The 20,905-nt window shown below is 34.8% G+C and overlaps 1 protein-coding gene across 1 annotated transcript; it reads right to left on the bottom strand.

The window, feature by feature from the left end:
* Positions 1-220: 220 nt before the first annotated feature.
* Positions 221-12,393, bottom strand: LOC145109322 (ABC transporter B family member 27-like). The gene is made up of 19 exons (XM_079046472.1): positions 12,282-12,393; positions 12,086-12,184; positions 5,278-5,382; positions 5,026-5,100; positions 4,912-4,947; positions 4,288-4,362; positions 4,058-4,182; positions 3,869-3,968; positions 3,565-3,736; positions 2,863-2,981; positions 2,675-2,785; positions 2,283-2,427; positions 2,074-2,206; positions 1,915-1,990; positions 1,711-1,776; positions 1,235-1,342; positions 1,038-1,145; positions 765-962; positions 221-668 (listed from the first exon to the last, which is right to left on the bottom strand). The coding sequence occupies exons 2-19, from the start codon at positions 12,161-12,163 to the stop codon at positions 462-464; spliced, it is 2,037 nt and encodes a 678-aa protein (XP_078902598.1). The 5' UTR covers positions 12,164-12,184; positions 12,282-12,393; the 3' UTR covers positions 221-461.
* Between the last annotated feature and the right edge of the window lie 8,512 nt (positions 12,394-20,905).

Raw genomic sequence — 20,905 nt, 5'->3', positions numbered from 1 at the left:
TAAACTGTTTTTTGGTTTGCGAAACACAACAGCATAAAAAAACTCAAAAAATAAGTTAGCTTATCAGCTAGTTGTGGCGCGCTAAACACAGTCTTAAAAAGAAAAAAGTCTTTTGGCTCAACTTAATAAATAAAAACACAGTTTTAACTACTAACTTTCAGGTATTTTTGTCAAATAAGCCAAACACATAAAGCTTAAAATGACTAAAATAAACAATATCTAACTTCAAACTATGGCCAATCGACTCTATATTATACAAAACCCCTTGGATACAAATGTTGTTCTAAACAATACATACAATCTTTGGAAACAAGAGATTATCGACTCCTCGGTTAACATTTTCTCCGAGCTCTCAATTGCATCCAAAAATATATCAATCGCTTGTGGATTTTACTTTTTAGTTTTTACTATTGCAATGGGTTAAAAAGGTCAATTTTCACTAACCCTCCAATAGTCAAAAATTACACTTCTCCATTTTGGGTAACTTGCAATTGCCGCCTTACAAGTGCAGTGTAAATCCCATTCATGTTAAGAAGCTCTTCGTGGGTCCCACTTTCTGCAATCTGCCCATCGGAAATCACCGCCACCGTGTCGGCGCTTTTCACCGTCGACAGCCGGTGAGCTATCACTAACACCGTCCTTCCTTGCATTAACGAGTCCATCGCATCCTTTTCATACAAAAAACACGAACCCCCAAAAATCAACCATTAGCAAAACTCTAGGATTCATACAACTGCGTGAAATTGTGTCTGTATGTGTGTCACCTGAACGAGATATTCACTTTCCGCATCTAACGCGCTTGTGGCTTCATCCAATAGCAAAACTCTAGGGTTCATCAAGAGCGCTCTAGCGATTGCAATTCGTTGTTTTTGACCTCCCGACAACCGTAATCCACGTTCTCCAACCACCGTTTGGTATTTCTCCGGAAACGACGACACAAAATCATGGGCATTCGCCATTTTCTGTTTTCATAAGCTCGAGAACGTATAATTTTCTGAAGAAACAATTGAACTGAAAGAAAAGAGAAGAACCCTTACAGCAACGTTTTCGATTTCAGAACTGGTGGCTTTTCCATCGAATCCGTAAGCAATGTTATCTTCTATAGAACAGTTGAATAGAACAGGCTCCTGGCTCACTATACTCACCTTAAATACAGCAAGAAAAAGATGGGATTTTTTTTTCACAGATGTGGAGAATGTAAGGTTTTATAACGTAAATTGAAGTAATCGATTACCTTTTTGTGTAGAAATTCGTGTGATATTTCGGGTAATGGAACCCCGTTTAGCAAAACCTTTCCGTTTGATGGATCGTAAAACCTTTCGATCAAATTCGCGATGGTGGTCTATGGAGAAACGAGTTTGTGATCAAGACTTGATGGCTTAAAATTCTTAAACAAAGATAATTACAATAATGATCCCTATGGTATACCAATAAATGCAGGTTCAGTCCACCTTCTTTTTTTGTTCCAAAGTTGTTGGTTTTTGTTCCGAGAATGGTCCTTCACCCATCAAAATGACCATTTTGCCCTTAAAGGTAAAAAAGTCATTATACATGAGCCAAAAACCATTCTCATTTCTCGAAACAAAAACCAAAGTTAGGGACAACTTTAGGACAAAAAAAAAAACTTGGACCAAACCTGCAATTTTTGATATACCACAAGGACCATTCTTGTAATTTATTCTAGTACAAATATAACAATTTTCACAATACCTTTCCACCACCACTGGGACCCACCAAGGCTACTTTCGAACCCGGTCTCAATTTTAGTGTTATCCCCTGTACACAAAAAAGTCATGAGAACCCCGTTTGTTACACATAATAAAACAACATGTATTGAACTGTGATTATGATGTCAATGAATATCAAAAAAGGTGCAACAAAATGGTCAAATTATCTGAATTTATATTTATTTACCTTAAGTACCATATGATTGGGTCGAGAAGGATAAGCAAACCAAACATCATCTAGTTCAACATCTCCATCTGGATCACTACAATTAAAAAAAAAAAAAACGTAATCAAACAAAAAGTAACAACCACATGTCCACGTGGCATAAACACACACAATACACACCCAATGGGGCATTGGGTCCCGGGTGTGGCCAAGCTGGACACACGATCTAGAAGCTGAAAAACTCTCCTGCTTGCTCCAGCAGCTTTCATGGCAGTTGTATATAATCCTGATAATGAAGATATCGAAGACCCAACTGCAATTTTGATATTTTGGTTATTTTGAATCAAAATAAAGAAAAAGATTATTGGGACAAATAAAAGAAATAATACCTGTGAGGCTGTAGAGAATGAATGATGTAAGCGAGCCAGCTGTCATCGCGCGTGTAATAGTCAAGTAAGCTCCATATATCACCACTGTGATCACTGACAATGTTGATGCTCCACTCATACCACCAGAAAATATACCCGTGACTTTCTGTCATATAAACAAGTAAATATGAGACACTGTTTGATTGTTGTTGATTGAGTCAGATCCATCTAGATCCATCAAACAGTCTGAATCTGACCGAATCAGGCTCATCCTCTTACATAAGGTTGTTTCTTTTCTAGACCGAATAAAACTGTCTAAACGAGACTAAATGACCATTTTACCCTTAAAGAACGATGTAATATAGAAAGTCAAGAAAATGAGACTTTTCCTATTGAGTCAAACAATGGCTTACTGCTTGTCGGAGGCCAAGGTTTAAAGTCTCGTCAACTTTTTCAGAGTAGGTTGAAATCGCGTAAGATTCTTGTGCAAAAGATCTCACTGTTCGAATGGCTCCAAAAGATTCCTGTAGGTGAAATTTATGTTGACAATTTATACAAAAAGTCAACCAAAAATTTATAAAATTTAAAAGAATTAAATAACCTCGGCAATTGAGGCAGCAACTGCAGCTGCTGCTTGTGTTGCATGTGAGAGTTCTCGAAGGTACCTTCCAAAGTAGCGCACAGCTACCGATATTATTGGCACAACAACCAAAGCCAACACTTCACAAAAAAAATATATATATCATCCATAAAAGTTACATTATTTTAGGCAGTGTTTGTTTCGATGATGAAAATCAAAAGGGCATTCATGTCTTTTGCACAGACGAAAAATCGAGAGCAAATCTCTGTCCTACTTTTTTGTTTGAAAAATAAAAGTTCATTTTTTATCTCATCTGGTCCAATGAATGTCAAACACAGTACAAAGTTGTATTGTTCTGTCATGCGTACAAGATGAGGACTCACATTATAATGTGAATAATGGATTAAATTACACTTTTGGTCCCTTGGTATAGCTGATTTTTGAAATTTTGGTACTCTATTTGAGGTTTCTGTCAAGATTTTGGTTCCTTTTCCAGGTAAAATTATTATTTTTGGTCCTTAAGTAAAGCTAGTTTTTGCAATTTTGGTCCCAAAAATATCGTCATTTTATCGGAACATGACCAAAAGAGCGTTGCAAAAACCTCAAATAAGGACCAAAAACTGCAAGAGAAAACTATCTGGGACCAAAATTGCAAAAATCAATTATAATCAGGGACCAAAAATGTAATTTACTCAAAATGATATTACAAGAACGAAAATTTACATGTTAGCTTCCATGAAGAAGAGAACATGAAGCCAAGACCAATAAATGCTGTAGTCAAATTTCGTAGTGCCTCAGAGAGATTAGTAGTTGCAGCATTTTTTATAATTTGTGTGTCTTCAGATAGTCGACTGAGTAATTCTCCTGTTCTAGTAACATCATAGAAAGCTATTTCCTGCACAAACAGTTTCATATTTTACTAATTATAGCAACCTACTTTGAATTTTACTCATAATAACAACCTACTTTAAATAGATAATCATAAACAAAATGAAAGTCCATTGCTATTAAACATCAAGAAACTCACTTGTTGCATAAGGTGGCTGAACAAATCCTTTCTCAAACGAGCAACAACCCGTTCACTAGCGGAAGAAAACAACCATGCCCGGAGCGCTGTTGAGAATGAACTAAGACCAAAAAGTTACATATAATTACATAAATGCCATTGCAAGAGCAATTTAAGTTTTATGTGATTTAAATGGGAAAAGAAACACACCCGACAACAACCACCAACACAACGGCTAGTATAGTGTCCTTAACAGCATTCAGAGCTTCAGTTTGCTCTTCGGGTGTCTTTATATCTCTTGATACAATGTCGATAATCCTCCCACCAAAAGATGGCTGATAACATCATATAACACACTTTACAATTCGTTAAAATAAATTTAACGTTTTTTTTTAATCTTTTCTTTTAGATTAATTCTATCGACTTGGAAAGTGGCGTACTATAAGCAGGCTCGAGGTTGAAGCTATTAGTAGAGCAATTGTTGCAATAATGAGCCTCCCTGCATCAGGTTTTGCCTACAATGTAAGTAAAAGACAATGATTGTTAAATCTAACAATATGGCATGACACAAGTTGTACTGCATTGGGCTGGGACTGACATGACATGACAGAACAGGTTGTATCGGACTAACTTGACATGAGAAAACAAGTTGTACTGCATTGGCATGGCTTAGGTGACCTGACAGAACAAGTTGTACTGTATTGGAACAAGACTCACATGACATGACAGAATAGATTGTATTGAATTGGACTGGACTTGGGACAAGTATGACATGACATGACAAGTTGTACTGATTGGACTGAATGACATGAAAGAAAGGTTGTAATGAATTTGGACTCGTACCGACGTGACATGACAAAATAAATTGTACTCCATTTGTCTCGGACTGATGTCAATGGACAAAAATTGTGTTTTTTTGTCCCTTTCAAAAATCTATGCAAAAGACGATAACGCCCTCCTTGTAAAGTGATAGAAAATAGTCGTAGAAAGTTTGCCTAGTGCTCTAGTCCACTGTAACAAACACAATATAGCCTAATTGTTGTTTAAGGAAATTGTGTACTTACCAAAAGTAGAACTCTGGAAAATCCAACATTTGCTGCCTAAATTCATGATAAAAGTTATGTTTCTTAATTGCATAAGGAAAATATATAGAATCGAAAACAAAAAACGATGGTCACCTGTATTGCGTCTCCGTACTCGAGGTCCGTTGCTGGACCATTTGATGACCCGACTTCATTCTCATTTCTCTTGACCTAAAATCAAGAATACTAATTAATTGATTGTGTTCCATAATGAAATTCGAAGTTAACGCAACTGAAAAAAACAAGTACTGATCTACTATGATCTCGTTTTGATAAATTTAGGGATAGAGAAAGAAATACAACGGAAACAGACGTAATTGGTGTAAAAAAACAAAAAGGGAATCTTACATTTTTTCTGATTAGAGGAACTCTGTCACCTCCGGAAGAGATGATCGATCGGCTTGTCCAATCCAAATGCTTGTTCTTCCCCATTTCACAAGATTTCAATAAACCCTAAAGAAACATGGAGTTTGCAGGGTTGTTGGAAAGAATTTATAAGAAAAAAGAAAAAAGAATCGATTCGCTTGATCAAGAACAGAACACATCAATGAACGCAACGCGGCATGTTTTTGGGAATGTTGACTTTTGTTCAGTCGTCAAGAAATGACATAAAAAATTTGTTTGGTACGTAACCACATCAGATTCTCTTTTTCAGTTTTTCCTTGGAATCTTGTAAATAATACTTTCCAAAACATTGCATGGTATTTGGCGGCCATTAAAGTTTGGCACGGAGCTTTTAGAAGCGTTTGGGAGTTTCTAACTTTTAATTTTTGACAAAACGCTCTAGTTTAAACAAAAAACTTCGTTTGGCGGTACGAGTGTTTAGCTTTTAATTTAAACAAAACGTTCCAATTCTAAAAGCTACTTCATGTAGCGTTTAACAAAACGCTACTGAGCTTTTGAAATCAATTTCCATAATTACCATTAAAAATATATTTATATATTTATTTATTTTTAATCAATTGTCCTTTTATGTAATTTTATATATTTCAAAAGCTTCTAGCTACTTTTGCCAAACATTCATATAACAAATAAAAACTACAGCTTCCCGCTACCCGCTACACGCTACCAACTAACCGCTACCCGCTTCCAGCTAACAGCTACTTTTGCCAAACACGCCCTATGTGTTTCCATGTGGTTTTCTTTTGAAAGGCATTGGGAAGTAGGGGTCGTTAACAAACTCGCCAAGGTTGCCAAATACTGCTCCCGATCCCTAGCTTGCGCTAAGGGGGCTGGCCAAAGAGCAGTGGCGAGTCTAGAATATAAATTCATGTGGTTCATTATTTAATTGATACCGATTAAAAATCAAAAAAAATAAAAAAAAACTACTAGTTGTGTTTCGGGTTGGGTCGTTTAAGCAAGAAACGATTACTAGTTGCGGTGTTGCCAGCTTGTTTTTGTGACTTGCTTGTGTTATGGGAATAATCAAAATACGGTTTTTTTTTTAATATCTTTTTTTTTCTAACCTAATGTTGAATGTAGTGGCTATTTTTGGGATGATATTTTATGTGAATTTAGTTTTGGGCTAATGAAATATAAAATATGGGCTTTCAATTCTTGATTTCTTTTTATTTTTTAAACCAAACAAATTAAGGTATGTCACTAAAAAAAATAAGATAGGTCACAATTGATTTTAATGTATAACTTGTAATAACTTTTTTAAAAGAAGGTAGGTCAAGTGACCTACCTTTGGATTAATTGGACTCGCCCCTGCCAAAGAGACTCGTGATGGGAGGCCTGACAATCGTAACGTGTTCGGGTTTGCAGATCGCGGGTTAGCGGGTTGAAGGGTCAAAATACACCAACCCGAACATGACCCATTTAACTATACAGGTCGTGGGTTGGCGGGTCACGGGTTGGTGGGTTCGGAACATAAGCCCATACGACCCGTCAACCTAAGTGTTTAGTTTTGATGTTATTATATGTATCCCCCTCAGTTATATAAATTGTTAAATCATGAGGTATACACCATCACCCACTCACATAAGGTTACATGAAGCAATTAGTGTTTTGCAATTTTACTTGGTTTTCAAAATTATCTAAAGTTATTATTATACCTCTGATTAAATGTTTTATTAACTTTCATATATAATTTTTGTTTGAAAATAATATTTTATTAATTAGAAAATACCCTACCTGACTCTAACCTTATATCACTTATAACACATCGGTGCTATTATATTTACCTTTTTCACTCACATAAAAAATTAAACACTCAATCATGCACACATAGGAGTACAACTAGTAAATAGGGGTACATATATAATTAACATAATTGGGTAACTCATTGTCTTTTTCTAACATATTCCTCCTTTTAAAAAAGTCACCGCCTTCAACACCAGAGAGAGAGAGAGAGAGAGAGAGAGAGAGAGATCCAAAGGAGTTGTCGAAACAACCACCGTCCCTATCCCACAATCACAATCCTACATACCCCCTTAAAGATAACCACCACCGATGTTTCATAATTCATTTCGGTTTTAAATTTTGGTTCCTTACAAGACAACCACCCGACGGTTGAATCTTGTTCTCATTGCAATCTTTGGATCCACCACTATCCATTAAGATGATCGTTAGCCTTTTTTTATCTAGATTAAACCATCGTCGAAGCTCGTAAAATATTTTCAGACGAATCACCACTAATGCAAACCCTAGTTGTCGTCGTTGTAGCTTTGGAGATTTATAGGGGTGTGCTTGTTGATTACCGGATCCGAAAATTTGTAGGTGTATGTTGATTTCCAGGTTTGTCAGTGTATGCGCCGATTTCCAGATCTAATGTGTATACGTCAATTTTCAGGTGTGTATGTGTGTGTCGATTTCCATGAGTGTGTATTATGTCTATTTCCATAGATGCATATGTGTTTGTGTCGATTTTCAGATCTTTAGGTGTGTGAGTCGATTTCCATATATGGTGAAGGCGCCAAAGGGTGGTGGTGGTGGTAGTGGACGGTAGTGATAGAGAGTGGTTTGTTTTCTTGAGTGTCTTTATGTGTTTGTTTTCATGAAGATGTGTGTGTATGTGTGTGTGTGGTGTCCATGAAGATGTTTTTGTATGTGTGTGTTCATAAAGAACAAACCTAGATGGATGGTGAAGGTTGGTAACGAGGGAGGGTTTTCTTTTGATTTTGTTCTTTTTAATCGGAAAATAAATAAACAATATACAAAAAAATGTGAAATGAATAAAAAGGTGTAGAAAAGTCATTTTACATGTAATAAGGTCCAATCACACAAAAAAAAATAAAACAACGAGAACCAAACGCATAGTGTGTATCATAATTGTTCACACTATGCCCGTTTTGATAAACTATACGACAATGGTGTAATTTTGTCTAAATAATATGATATTATCAACCCAATCAATAAAATGGGGTGATATATTCAATTATATTTAATCCATCCATTTGCAAAGAAACGTTGAGTTTTGTACATCATTATGATTATCTCACTTCGGTTAAATAAGGATATAAAAGTCAAATATTTTTTTTTCTTACCATATGAATAAAAAAATAAGTAGAGATATCACCTCTCATTAATAAAAGCTATAAATTAGTCGAATTCATTATTGACTGCTTATACTTTTAATGCGTTTGTGAAATTTTAGAGTATTAGAGAATCTGTTTTCTTATTGTGGTCACATATGATTGTGTTTTAGGTTATGATAATTATAGGACTGGTCTTGGGGTGTTTAGATTGCTTATTTAAATTGTTTATTGTCTTATTATTGTTGACATAGTTAATAAGATATTTTCAATTGGATTAATTTCGAAAAATACCTAAAACCTTTATGTTTTTCATATTTAAACCAAAACTTTCTTTTTACCAATTTAAATCAAACATTTTCAATTTTTTTTAACTAGTATTTAATTCACTCTACACGTTGTACCGGAGAACTCGTTTTCAATTAATAAAAATGAAAACTATAAAAAATAAATGTAAGGGACCAAAATGTAACTTTGAAGCGTGAGGGTAACTCCTTTGCAATTCATATATTGAATATGATTTACAAATGTCAACAGTTCATATCATATCAAGTGTACCACAAAAATAGTAAAATAAAGTTTCGACCCAAACTATAATGTATGGAAGAGTCGGGAAAAAAAATAAAGCTTGAAAGCATATCTTAAGGAAATTATAAAAACGGAAACTATAAAAAAATATGTAAGGGGAGAAAATGTAACTTTAATGTGTGGGGTAACTTCTTTAGAATTTGTATATAGAATGTGATTTATAAATGTCAACAATCCACATATATCACAATGATAATTATATCATATCAAGTGCACCACAAAAGTATCAAAATAAAATCTTGATCCAAAACATTATGTATTGAGAAAACGGTCGAAAATAAGACTTGAAAGTATATTTTAAGAAAATTAATAAAAATGAAAACTATAAAAAGAAATTATGTAAGGGACCAAAAACATCACTTTAAAATATAGAAATGGACCCAAATCACAACTTATAAAATACCAGTTATTGAACTTTTAAAATTATAAATGATGAAAATTGTTAAATCAAAATTACTTGAGGGGGACAAATGTAAAGTAGTAATTTAATTGTATTTAGGCATTTTTACTCTAGAAATAACAAGGGAAAATGAATAGTAATTGTCTCTTACAAATAGTTTTTAGCAATATATATATATATATATATATATATATATATATATATATATATATATATATATATATATAAATTCAGTTGGAAATCTCGGTTTCAAGGGCAATTACAAGATTTTGGGAATTAGAATCTCTTGCATATAAGACTCTACCAGGATGAGTAATCATACTATTTATCTAATAAATGTTATCTAGATATGTGATTATTGTTAAGTTATGTGATAAATACAATATAATGGTTATTGTGGAATAATATATTATGAGTTAAAAGCTTATAGGGTTGTATATAGTCGAGATTTGTATTAAACGGGTATCACTAAGTTTTATAACAAGTTATTGCTATGTGGAAATGAGTTGATTTAGCCGAATTATAGTTAAGTTATGCTAGTTTAGTTGTATTTGTTATGAGCTATGAAGTGTTGGTGTAGTTGTTTATGACTATTAGTTATAGTGAATGGATGTAGTGGTTTTAATGATTGGAATGTACGTAGATGGTTTTAGTTGATGACTATCGTATTAAATAAGTTAGTTATCTAAGTTGTGTGAATAGTTATGCTGAACGCAATTGTATAGGTCGTTGAACAGTTACAGTTGAATGTAACTATTACACTTGTCTAAAGTATGGAACCAAGATTAAGTATAGCCAAGTGGTTATAACAGAGTATCATCATAACAATGTTTATAGTTATTAGTATACAGTGATAACCTTGGTGGTCGTAAAATCATCATTAGTGAATTGGAGGTTAATGACAGCGTTGTTGGTCGTAACACTACATTTTTACACTGTTATTTGAGTACGGTGGTAGCCTTGGTGGTTGTAATACCCTCATTAGAGACATACAAGTCAATGGTAGTCTTTATGGACGTAATACCATACTTGTATGTTGTTATTAGAGAGCGGTGGTAGCCTTGGTAGTTGTAATACCATCTTTTGAGAAATACAAGTCAATGGTATCCTTAGTGGCCTTAATATGATACTTGTACACGAATATGTCGTAGTAGTAGCCTGTATGGTTGTAATACCACTGAAGAAATATTATTTAGACAGAGTGGTAGCCGATGGGGTTGTAATATCATGGGGAAAAGTTATTAGAGTATAATTATAACTTAAATCGTTGTAAATCTACTAAGGAGAGCTAATGGTTAAAATAATAGTTTGAGCAGTTGTAAACATATACATTTAGGAATTTATGAAAAAAAAATACTCAATATGGGTATATACTAGGTTTATCGATAGGTGTCATGGAGTTTGTATTGATTTGTTGGTTTATATATATATATATATATATATATATATATATATATATATATATATATATATATATATATATAAAGTTGCTTATTTATTACATTAACGAGTAACATGTAGCAGGTAGCTTGTAGCGTTTTGTTAAACGCTACATGAAGTAGCATTTGGATTTGGAGCGTTTTGTTTAAACTAAACGCTAGAAGCTTGTAGTGCCGAACAGAGCTTTCTGTTCAAAATGGAGCTTTTTGTCAAACGCTAGAAACTAGAAGCTCTCAAACGCTCCCAAACGCTTCGTGCCGAACACGTCCTAAAGTTTTTATTACTTATGCGTGTTCGGCAAAACTAGCTGGTAGCGGGTAGCTTGTAGCAGGTAGCAGGTAGCTTGTAGCTTGTAGCGTTTTGTTAAACGCTACACGAAGTAGCATTTTGATTTGGAGCGTTTTGATTAAACTAAACGCTAGAAGCTTGTAGTGTCAAGCGAGGCTTTCTGTTTTAAACGGAGCGTTTTGTCAAACGCTAGAAGGTAGAAGCTCTCAAACGCTCCAAAACGCTCCGTGCCGAACACACCCTTTCATATTCAGAAATATTCGGTAGAGAAGTATGAAGTTTGGTAGCAACCAAATCAGATCATCATATTATTTATTTGTGTATACCAAAAGGGCTCTTAGCCCAGCGGTATCAGGTGTTGCCCTCACTCCATGAGGTCGAAGGTTTAAGTCCCGTTTGAGACATAGATGATTTAGAAGTAGTATAAGAGTAGATTAAATTTACTATTCAAAAAAAATATATTATTGTATGATTATTTTTGATAACTTATTATTGTATGATTATTTTTGATAACTTATTGTATCAGCTTGTTAATACAAATGTGAAATGTACACTAGATTGATTATAAGTTTAAAAACAAATTTTTTGGATATACTTTGTATTAATAAATCGGTATTACAGTTTTAGTGTTTGATTCATGATCTAGATCATCAAGAGGTTGTTATCCAACTAATGAATGATTATTTGTAACCCTAATATCATGATTTGGATTGTACGTTAGCAAACTTACTTTGTATGACTTCTTTACCATTTCATTTGTTTTCGTTTTACTAAAAACTAATTTTATTTATTTAATCTGCTAGTACTAAATTAATGACTTAGATGAACTAACTTTTGTCGTGATTGAATTAAAATTGTTCTATGTAAGCAAACTTATGATCTAGGTTCAATATTCAGATTTAAATTTGTGACACAACAAGAATTATGAAAAAACAAAGATCAAAAAGCAAAAAGGGAACCTTACATTTTTCTTCACGAAGGAAACTCCTCCGGTGAACATAATTGACCGGCTTGTCCAATCCAAATATTTCTTCTTCCCCATTTCACAACCTTCGCAAAAAACCTTAACAAACATAAGAGTTGTCAACAATTGATTATTCGTTCACCTCTAAAACCAAATTGCAGGAAATATGTTTTAAGAACAGAAAGAATTAATTTGCCTTTGATCAAGAACACGTTGAGGAACCGAAAGTTTGATTGTGTTGGGAATGTTTACTCTATGTTTAGGCAATCTTTACTTAAACTAGACAAACGGATGATTGAAGGCTTTATATTGAAATGACATTGGACCGTATTGTACCTTTCCACTTTAAAGATACCTACAAAGTTTGGTTAGTGTGGTAATATATAATTCTATACAAATAGTATCGCCATAAGTATAAGTATGTGTTTGTCATACTAACGCAAAAGATAGTTTATAGCTGATAAACTAGGTAATAAAAAATATATTTGTAAAAAAACTAGTTAATAAGCTAGCTACAAAATATAAAATGACATAAAAACAAATGAATAAATTTGATATATTTTGAAATCTCATATTTCTCTTCATATCATATTTGTTCTTTAAACTTTTAAAATGACATCTTTTATCCACAATTTTTATAAATCAATAATGCAACTATTTATAAGATAAACTATAAAACAATATTTAATAAATTCTTATATCAGTTGATCTTTTAATAAGGTGAGCAAAAGCCGAACCGATCTAAAAACCGCAACAATCGAAACCGAGAATCTGAAACCGATACAAAACTGATGGTGTGGTTTTTAAAATGGGAAAGCCGGTCCAAATTGGTAGTCTCTAAACTGATGGTGTGGTTTTTAATTTGTCTTTCTGGTCTCTAAAAAAATCCAAGTACTCGTCAACAAGGCCAACGTGTATCTGGCCAACATGATACACTTCAATGGAACCCCTATCATGAATATTCTTGAATCACAATTTCAGGCTCTTGCGGTTTTAAAACAAAACCACACTAGAAAACCGTATCGCTTCATTGTGCGGGTAAAAACCGAAACTGCGACAATTGAAACAAAAGCGGTTGGAAAAAACCACAAAACCACACATCATCGTTTTGTGATTACAAAAACCGATGCATTTGGTTTGCGGTTCGGTTTAGGCCTACGGCCGTAGTTTTTAATAGATGATGTTTATTAAAATCATGATCGATTATAATGTATTTTATAATGATTCTTGGTAAATAAATAGATAAATGTGTAAACCTACGTATTTTTCTTAAATATTTTATATATTGTTAAATATTTTTATTCACACACCGTTTATTTTTAACTAGAAAGGTTACCCCCGCTACGCGGGGGCCAGAAGCTTTCAATGTTGTTTCCGAATTGATAAATATGACAGACATAGAAAGTGCAAGGATGAAAAGTCCGGGCTTTGCCCCGGACAAAAAATGTAAAAATTTTGACTGCAAGGACCAGAAGTGTGAAAATGGCTAAATAATTAAAGGGGTAGGAATTAACAACTTTTTAGAAAAGGGATCAAAGTTGTCAAACCGTTAAAGTTTTGTGGCCAAACTTTAAATATTAAAAGGTTCCAAAAAAGTGTAAAAATATTGATTGCAATAACCAAAAGTGTCAAAATAGGTAAAGAATAATGACCAAAGTTGCCAAAAAACATCCAAATTTAGTATTCCTAACTTCCAACAATAATACAGGGACCAATTCTGCCAAAAAAATGGGAAGTTGAATGGAACACAAACAAAAGGACATGAATAAATTAATTACAAAAGTATAAGGACCGGATATGTAAATCAAGGGACCAAATTTGGACAAAGTATCCCAAGTTTACTATTCCTTTCTTCCACAACTTTAATATATATATAATAATAAGTAAATACAACATGTTTTTAATTTAGTTATACACTTCAATAATTTAAGTTAATAAAAACACATTTTGAATGAATAAAACACATAAATGCATTTTTTTTACCAAAAATGATTTAAAGACTTATAGTTATTTTGGTAGTTAAAATAATTTCATAATAATTAAATAAGAAAAATAATAATTATATTCTTTATGTAAACATCGATTTATATTTGTTAATGAAAAGTATAATAAAACGAATGATCTAGTGATTATGTTGCTTATGTTTAATGTAATAATAGCCAGAAATAAACCATTTCTTTTTTTGCAGGTCTTTGGCGTTGAGTGTTGGCTTGAAGCAATGATGCATTGTGTAGTTGGCTTTTGGTTTATCCATAATATAAGAAGAATATCATTGTCGGGTCAATTCGGGTGTTTAAGTAAAGACGAGTCTCTAATTCATGTCATTTCTCCAAAATTTAATCGGAAGATATGGTGTTGGATTTAAGGTATTTCTTTCATGTTTTAGGAATACTTAATATGCTTCATTTTTATGAAAATAAAAATACAAATCTGGCTAGTACATAAATGTTTGATTTGACATGCGGAATAATAAAAATAACACAACAGACAAGATGAATATATTGTAAAAATATGTATTGGATCATAAGATGTATTTGATCTAAATGAGAAACAAAAAAGCATGATCTAGATCTAAGTCTAAATAAATAATTCAACTCGCAACTCTCAATGATTACACATCTATTAAACACACTCTAAAATAAATATGACAATCTTTATATTAGGGTTCTAATGGAATCTCATGTAAATCATAAGAAAATATTCTCTTATGCACCAAAGAAACTTAAAGTCTTCTCTTGTCCTATTTCATGTAGAACTTTGAATCCAAAATTCTCCCCGTCAAAGTTCGAAATAGATGACGAGACTCTACAATTTGAATCAACTATTGGTGAATAAGAACTCCGAAAGTGACATCTTAGTGAGAAAACGACGAAGAAATCCACGAACTCAAATATTTAGTAGGTAAAAAGCATCAATGGACTCTAGGGTAAAACTCAATGCAAAAAAAAAAAAAAAAAGGAAATTATCAACCCAAGCTATCGAGAGTAATCCCAAAACTAAGTTTTTCTATACTATACTATAAAAGATGCATTTTTCCTTTCCCGCATGCATTTGAAACTCCCATGACTTTTCAATTTATTTTTAATAATGATTATAAATTGGTTAATATTATTAAATAAGTGAAAAACCTAAACTATAATACTAAATTAGCTAAATTTAATATTAAAATACCATCTTTTACTTCTGCTTAGAAAATTATGTCTTAAACTTTTAACATGTTATACTTAACTTATTAGTTTGTATATGTTTTTGTATGTAAACCATTGTGTAACAACCCAAAATCATGGTAAAAATTTGCATTCTTAAATTAAGAGAAATCATTGTTTTCAAACAAAATCCATATCAAATCCAAGTATCAACTACAAATATCCCAAGATTAAAATCTTCTAGAAACATGTTGTCGAAGGATGTGTATGATCACGCTTTTGCTTTTTCCCCGATCATCTGAAGTACCTGAAACCATAACAATCAAACTGTAAGCACGAAGCTTAGTGAGTTCCCCTGAAATACCACCACACAAACATATAACATATACAATCATGCATTTTGGGTCCAATCGGTCACTGGACTGGAATACCCTCCGGTCCACAGCTATCGGGCTGTATTAACCCCGGCCCAATCAGTCATCAAACTGGAATGCCTCGGCCCAATCAGTCATCAGACTGGAATACCAATATGCAACGGGTCCAATCAGCCATCAGACTAGAATACCCTCGGGTCCACAATCATCGAGCTGGATTACCACCAGTCTGTTGGCTCATGCACATAGCAGTAAAGCCTCAACCCAAAACTGTACTATGTCTACATATGCAATCGATAAACATATGACCAGTTAACAGACAAACAGGCAGATCTACAAATCACTACCGCATAGTAACATCCTATATACCAGGACACAGATCTAACAGATCACTACAACATAGCAACATCCTCTATATCAAGATACATAACCTAACGGGTCGACATTGGTGCCTTCGACCTACAAGTATAGTGAGGGAAACTCACCTGAATCGGAGAACTTTGAAACACTGTGACATGACCCTTTTTTTGCATTGCTTGCACCTGTGAACCCACAAACACCAAAACCAGATAAAATCTCAATCAACAGACCAAAATCCTCAACTTTGACCCAAGGTCAAACTTGTTCAAAAGTCAACAAAAGTCAAAGTCCAGGCAGCTGAGTACGCCCAGCATACTCCACGTACGCCCAACATATGTGATTTAGGGTCAGCACGTGCAGAGTACTCTCAGATACACCAGGCATACATACGCCCAAGATAATTCCTTCCTTTAATGCTTAATCCCTAAAGACATTTTGTCTAGAACTCAGATCTAGACTCAAAACATTGACGTAAGTCATAAAGTTTCCACCTTTATGACTTTCCATGGCTTGAAAACGTCCAAAAGCTAAAACCCTAACTTATTCATCCATTAAGACATCTTAACTCTTGCATGGAATGTATGGAAGGACAAAGATCACATTTTTATGGTTCCTAATATCTCCATAATGGATAAACTTTCCAACTTTATCCATTTGAATGGTCTAAGCGACCAAGATCTAGCCTTTTAAGTTTCAAAGGGACCAAAGGCGCGTCTTTCTTACTTAATCCATTAAGTCCAAGTTTCCACCCTTTAGATATGAATCAAAATGATATTTAGATGGATAAAGTTTCCAACTTTATCCATAACAAGGTCACAAACTTTCAAGAACTAAACTTTATGCACTAAAGTGACCAAAAGCTCATAACATCCAAAACTAGCTAGATCTAACAAATGCATCATCAAGATTCAAGCTTTATACCTCTAGAAGAAAGATCAAGGTGAACAAGGTATGGATCTACAAGTTCCAATGCAACCAACACTTCTCATATAAGCTAGTTGTTCTCCAAGATGCACCAAAAACACTCCAAATAACTTAAAAAAACTCAAGGATCTCACAAATGGGGCTAGGATTTTGATATTAGGGTTAGAGAGGATGAAGGCTGAAAAAAAAAATAAGGGTTTGGGAAAGTTAAGGAGCTTAAATAGGGCTCAAAACCTTGAAATTAGGGTTTGGGTTCTGATTGTGTACGCCCAACGTACTCCTGGTACGCCCAGCGTACCAGGTTGATCCACTATGATCATCCATTGCCTAGTACACCCAGCGTACACGTTGTGTGACCAGCGTACTCGTCTTAGCCCAAAACCTTCGTAACTTCAAAAGGTCATAACTTCTTCGTTCTAACTCCGATTTCGACGATTTTTATATCCACAAAAAGGTATTGAAGAGCCCTACAATATTATCTAAATATCTTCAACTAAAAACATCCCGAACAAAAATCAATATTTCATGTAAGAAGTCGGAAACATCACTTTTCACGTTTTACCCTTTGACTTCAACACAAACCAAGGACTTGGATCGCCTAACCAATATTATCAACATCAAATAGGGTATAAACCCTATTCCCTTGAAGCCCAAGGCCTTTACTTGATATATTTATTGTCCAGAATCCCGAAATAAGAAACTTGTCAAAACAGGATGTTACAACTCTCCCCCATTCAAACTGGATTTCGTCCTCGAAATCCGCCTTGATTGCGATTTCTGAAACAACACCAACATGTTCCACTAACTCCATCTAACCATTTCGAAATCAAGGCATCTTATAAAGAAAACTCGAGAGATCACTCAAAAACCCACAACTGCCAATATACAACCCAATAACCTGAAAATGCTTAACCACAACAATTTTTTTCTCTCTAACTGTATGACCCAACTTCCACACAAACCGATAACTCTCAGAACTACAACCAAAAACCATCCTTGTCACTATACTCCCCGAAACAGGGAACCCATCAGTCTATTCTTCAAAATCCTTACCTTAAGACTGATGATCGTCCTTTTGTCGAACCTACCCCTAGTCCCTGACTTGGAACACCACCAAAACATGCTGAAATAATACTCAAAACATACCGATCACAAATTCTGCCCAAAAGCCTTAAATGTACTCTTGACTTCCTGACAAGTCATCACCAACCCGCTGCCCTCACGAGCATAAAGATATCAATCCAAGAATTCGCACGTTGCGTCGAAATCCCTCATCATCTCAGGTGTCCATCCACTGGAAAAACACTCGAGATAACTACAATGAACTCCATGCCTTGAGATTGCAGCACCGATACCCAACATTGGTAACCAAACTCCCAATAAAGGCCCGCAAGCAAACAGGGTCCACCATAGCAAACATTCATTAAGCGACTGTCGGTTCACAAATAATATATCAACCTACACAACGTTTTCTGACCACAAGATCCAAACCAACTGGTCACCGAGTCTCCCGAATCCCAAAAACAACGCACTGACATCCAACCATGCCAATATGACTAACGATCTGAGACCTAAGAGTCTTGACCTAACGATTACCGGGTCTCGCCCACAAGAATCATACATCCACTAGTTCACGATACATCGTGACACCTTATAACCACTAAAACGATAAGTGTAGTTCGTTCCATTACTAGCCTGAAGAGTCATGAATAGTGCCACCGGGTCTAAAGATACTCAACCATCAACCCACTGGTGTTGTAACCAAACCATCCATATCTTAAACTGGCTCAACCAGGTACAAACCATCCCTCACTCTTGGAATGTATAACACATGCAAAAAGATCTTCCAGATAAGGACCAAGCAAACCCTAAGATATTCTGAATCTCAGATGAAGGCCTCAGAAATTTCCAATCATAACCATTTCTAACATTAAGAACCCCGTACAGATGCACAAGAAATAATTTTGACAGTCCATGCATAGCACCAATTTTTCTATCCTGGAACATATGGATCACCACTTACCTCGTCCACAATTCCCCAACCATCAATCTGGTACCTGATGTGCCTCTATCCAAAGAAACAGACCCTTGATCACATATCAAGTCAACCAATCCACAAAATCCTCTTGTGCATTCCCACACTACCATAATGACGTCAAAAACCACAGTCACATAGCCCCATGATGGGTCTACATCCCAACTCCAAAAATCACATGTCTGCTCTGTCTATCCTCTAAACACGGAAGGCTGGAAGAACAAGCCCCTGCTGAAGATAGTGTTATTCTAATCCATCTGCCAATCACTTGGCCTCTAGCTACAATCCTTGAGCCGATCATAACAATCACTTCTTTCTTGAGTCCCGTGACTCAAACGCCACTACCATCGAGCAAGGCCCTCAGGACCTCAAATCAACTAACTCACATTGGTCTGCACCATTCAAACCCAATCCTATATGACCACTAAAACTAACTAATCACCAGACTCATCCTCAGCCTGAACAACCATAACCAGAAGATCGACAGATACGGAAACCCGGCCATGAGTCATGGTTATCCAACCATGCTATCTACCCTCAACTAGCTCCTTAGAATCCTCATGCCTTCCCTTGATTCGAGTATGGATATTGTGCTTCCAGTAGTACGGGCCCAATACTACCTTCAACACATATCCATACTTTCCTCAAGAGTCAATCTCGTGTCCTCTAAGTCACCTACTCATAATAATACTCCCAATACCCGCTGAACAGTGTAGCAAACGCACTAAAGCAATTCCTAGGCTCTCCTAGGATCCCCATTTCACCCTGCCATTAGCTTTGCTAAAAAAACCCCTATTAATGTCAACCAACTACTTTATGAATACAATTACATGCAACAAAACTTAAATAATCTTTTGACTAAAAGACCTAACATTGCAACAGTTAGACTCAAACAAGAGTTGTGCAATAGGGTTGAATCCATCATTCTAAAATTATTTAACCTTTCCTGCATGTAACTTAACATATTCGTTTAATAGTTAACTCACATCAGTATGAGTATCACAAAGAACAAATCAAGCAACATTCGAGGAGTGAAACCGATTGGCACTAAGACACCATGAAAAATCAGGCCGATCCTTACACGCAAATTTCGGACCACTATGCACAAGCACAAAGGATACATATATATCCTGCATCTACTCTCTCAAGAGTGGCTAATCATTCATCGTGCTGGCCTGCTATAAACAAAACTCACTCATGAAACTTCCACCAACCCTGCAGGCACTCGTTCATGCTAATCATACATAACGCTAGATCCCATAGACAGTCGAATACCTGATTCTACCCTAAGCCCTTTATCAAACAAGAACAGGAAATAAGGCTAAATCAAACATTCTCAGGCAATAAAATCTTAGTTATATATAACTATAATGCACAAACAAAGCAACTATAGTAATGATGGCAATTTCATCTAGCATACAAGAAATTCTCCTAGGCTATCATGCATCATACATAAGGCAATTCTAGCATGCAATTCCTGAAGATCCTTAGCCTACTACTAGCATGCATTTCTATCATAATCATCATAACCAAATAACAGTGTGGGTATCTTGGGGTACACTGTCTTGCTCCGGCTGATCGTACACATATTATCCTTGTTTGGTTACCTTTGAAAACAATTTGGAAAACAATTCTGAAAACAATTTTGAAACAATTTTGAAAACTTTTACAGATCCTTATCTTGAGACTGGATTCACACGAATGCTCATCCAATTCACTCAAACCAGGACTCTGATACCAACTTGTAACAAACTAAAATCATAGTAAAAATTTTCATTTTTAAATTAAAAGAAATCATTGTTTTCAAACAAACCCATATCAAAACCAAGTATAAACTATAAATATCCCAAGATCATTATATCACAAAATCTTCCAGAAACATTTTGTCGAAGGATGTGTATGATCATGCCTTTGATTTTCCTCGATCATCTGAAGTACCTGAAACCATAACAATCAAACTGTAAGCACGAAGCTTAGTGAG

This window comes from Lactuca virosa, chromosome 4 (genome assembly GCF_052849685.1).
Source record: "Lactuca virosa cultivar CGN04683 chromosome 4, Lactuca_virosa_CGN04683_v6, whole genome shotgun sequence".
NCBI classification, from domain to species: Eukaryota; Viridiplantae; Streptophyta; class Magnoliopsida; order Asterales; family Asteraceae; genus Lactuca; species Lactuca virosa.
Note: the sequence above shows the minus strand (reverse complement) of the source record. Positions and strands in the feature narration are given on the sequence as shown.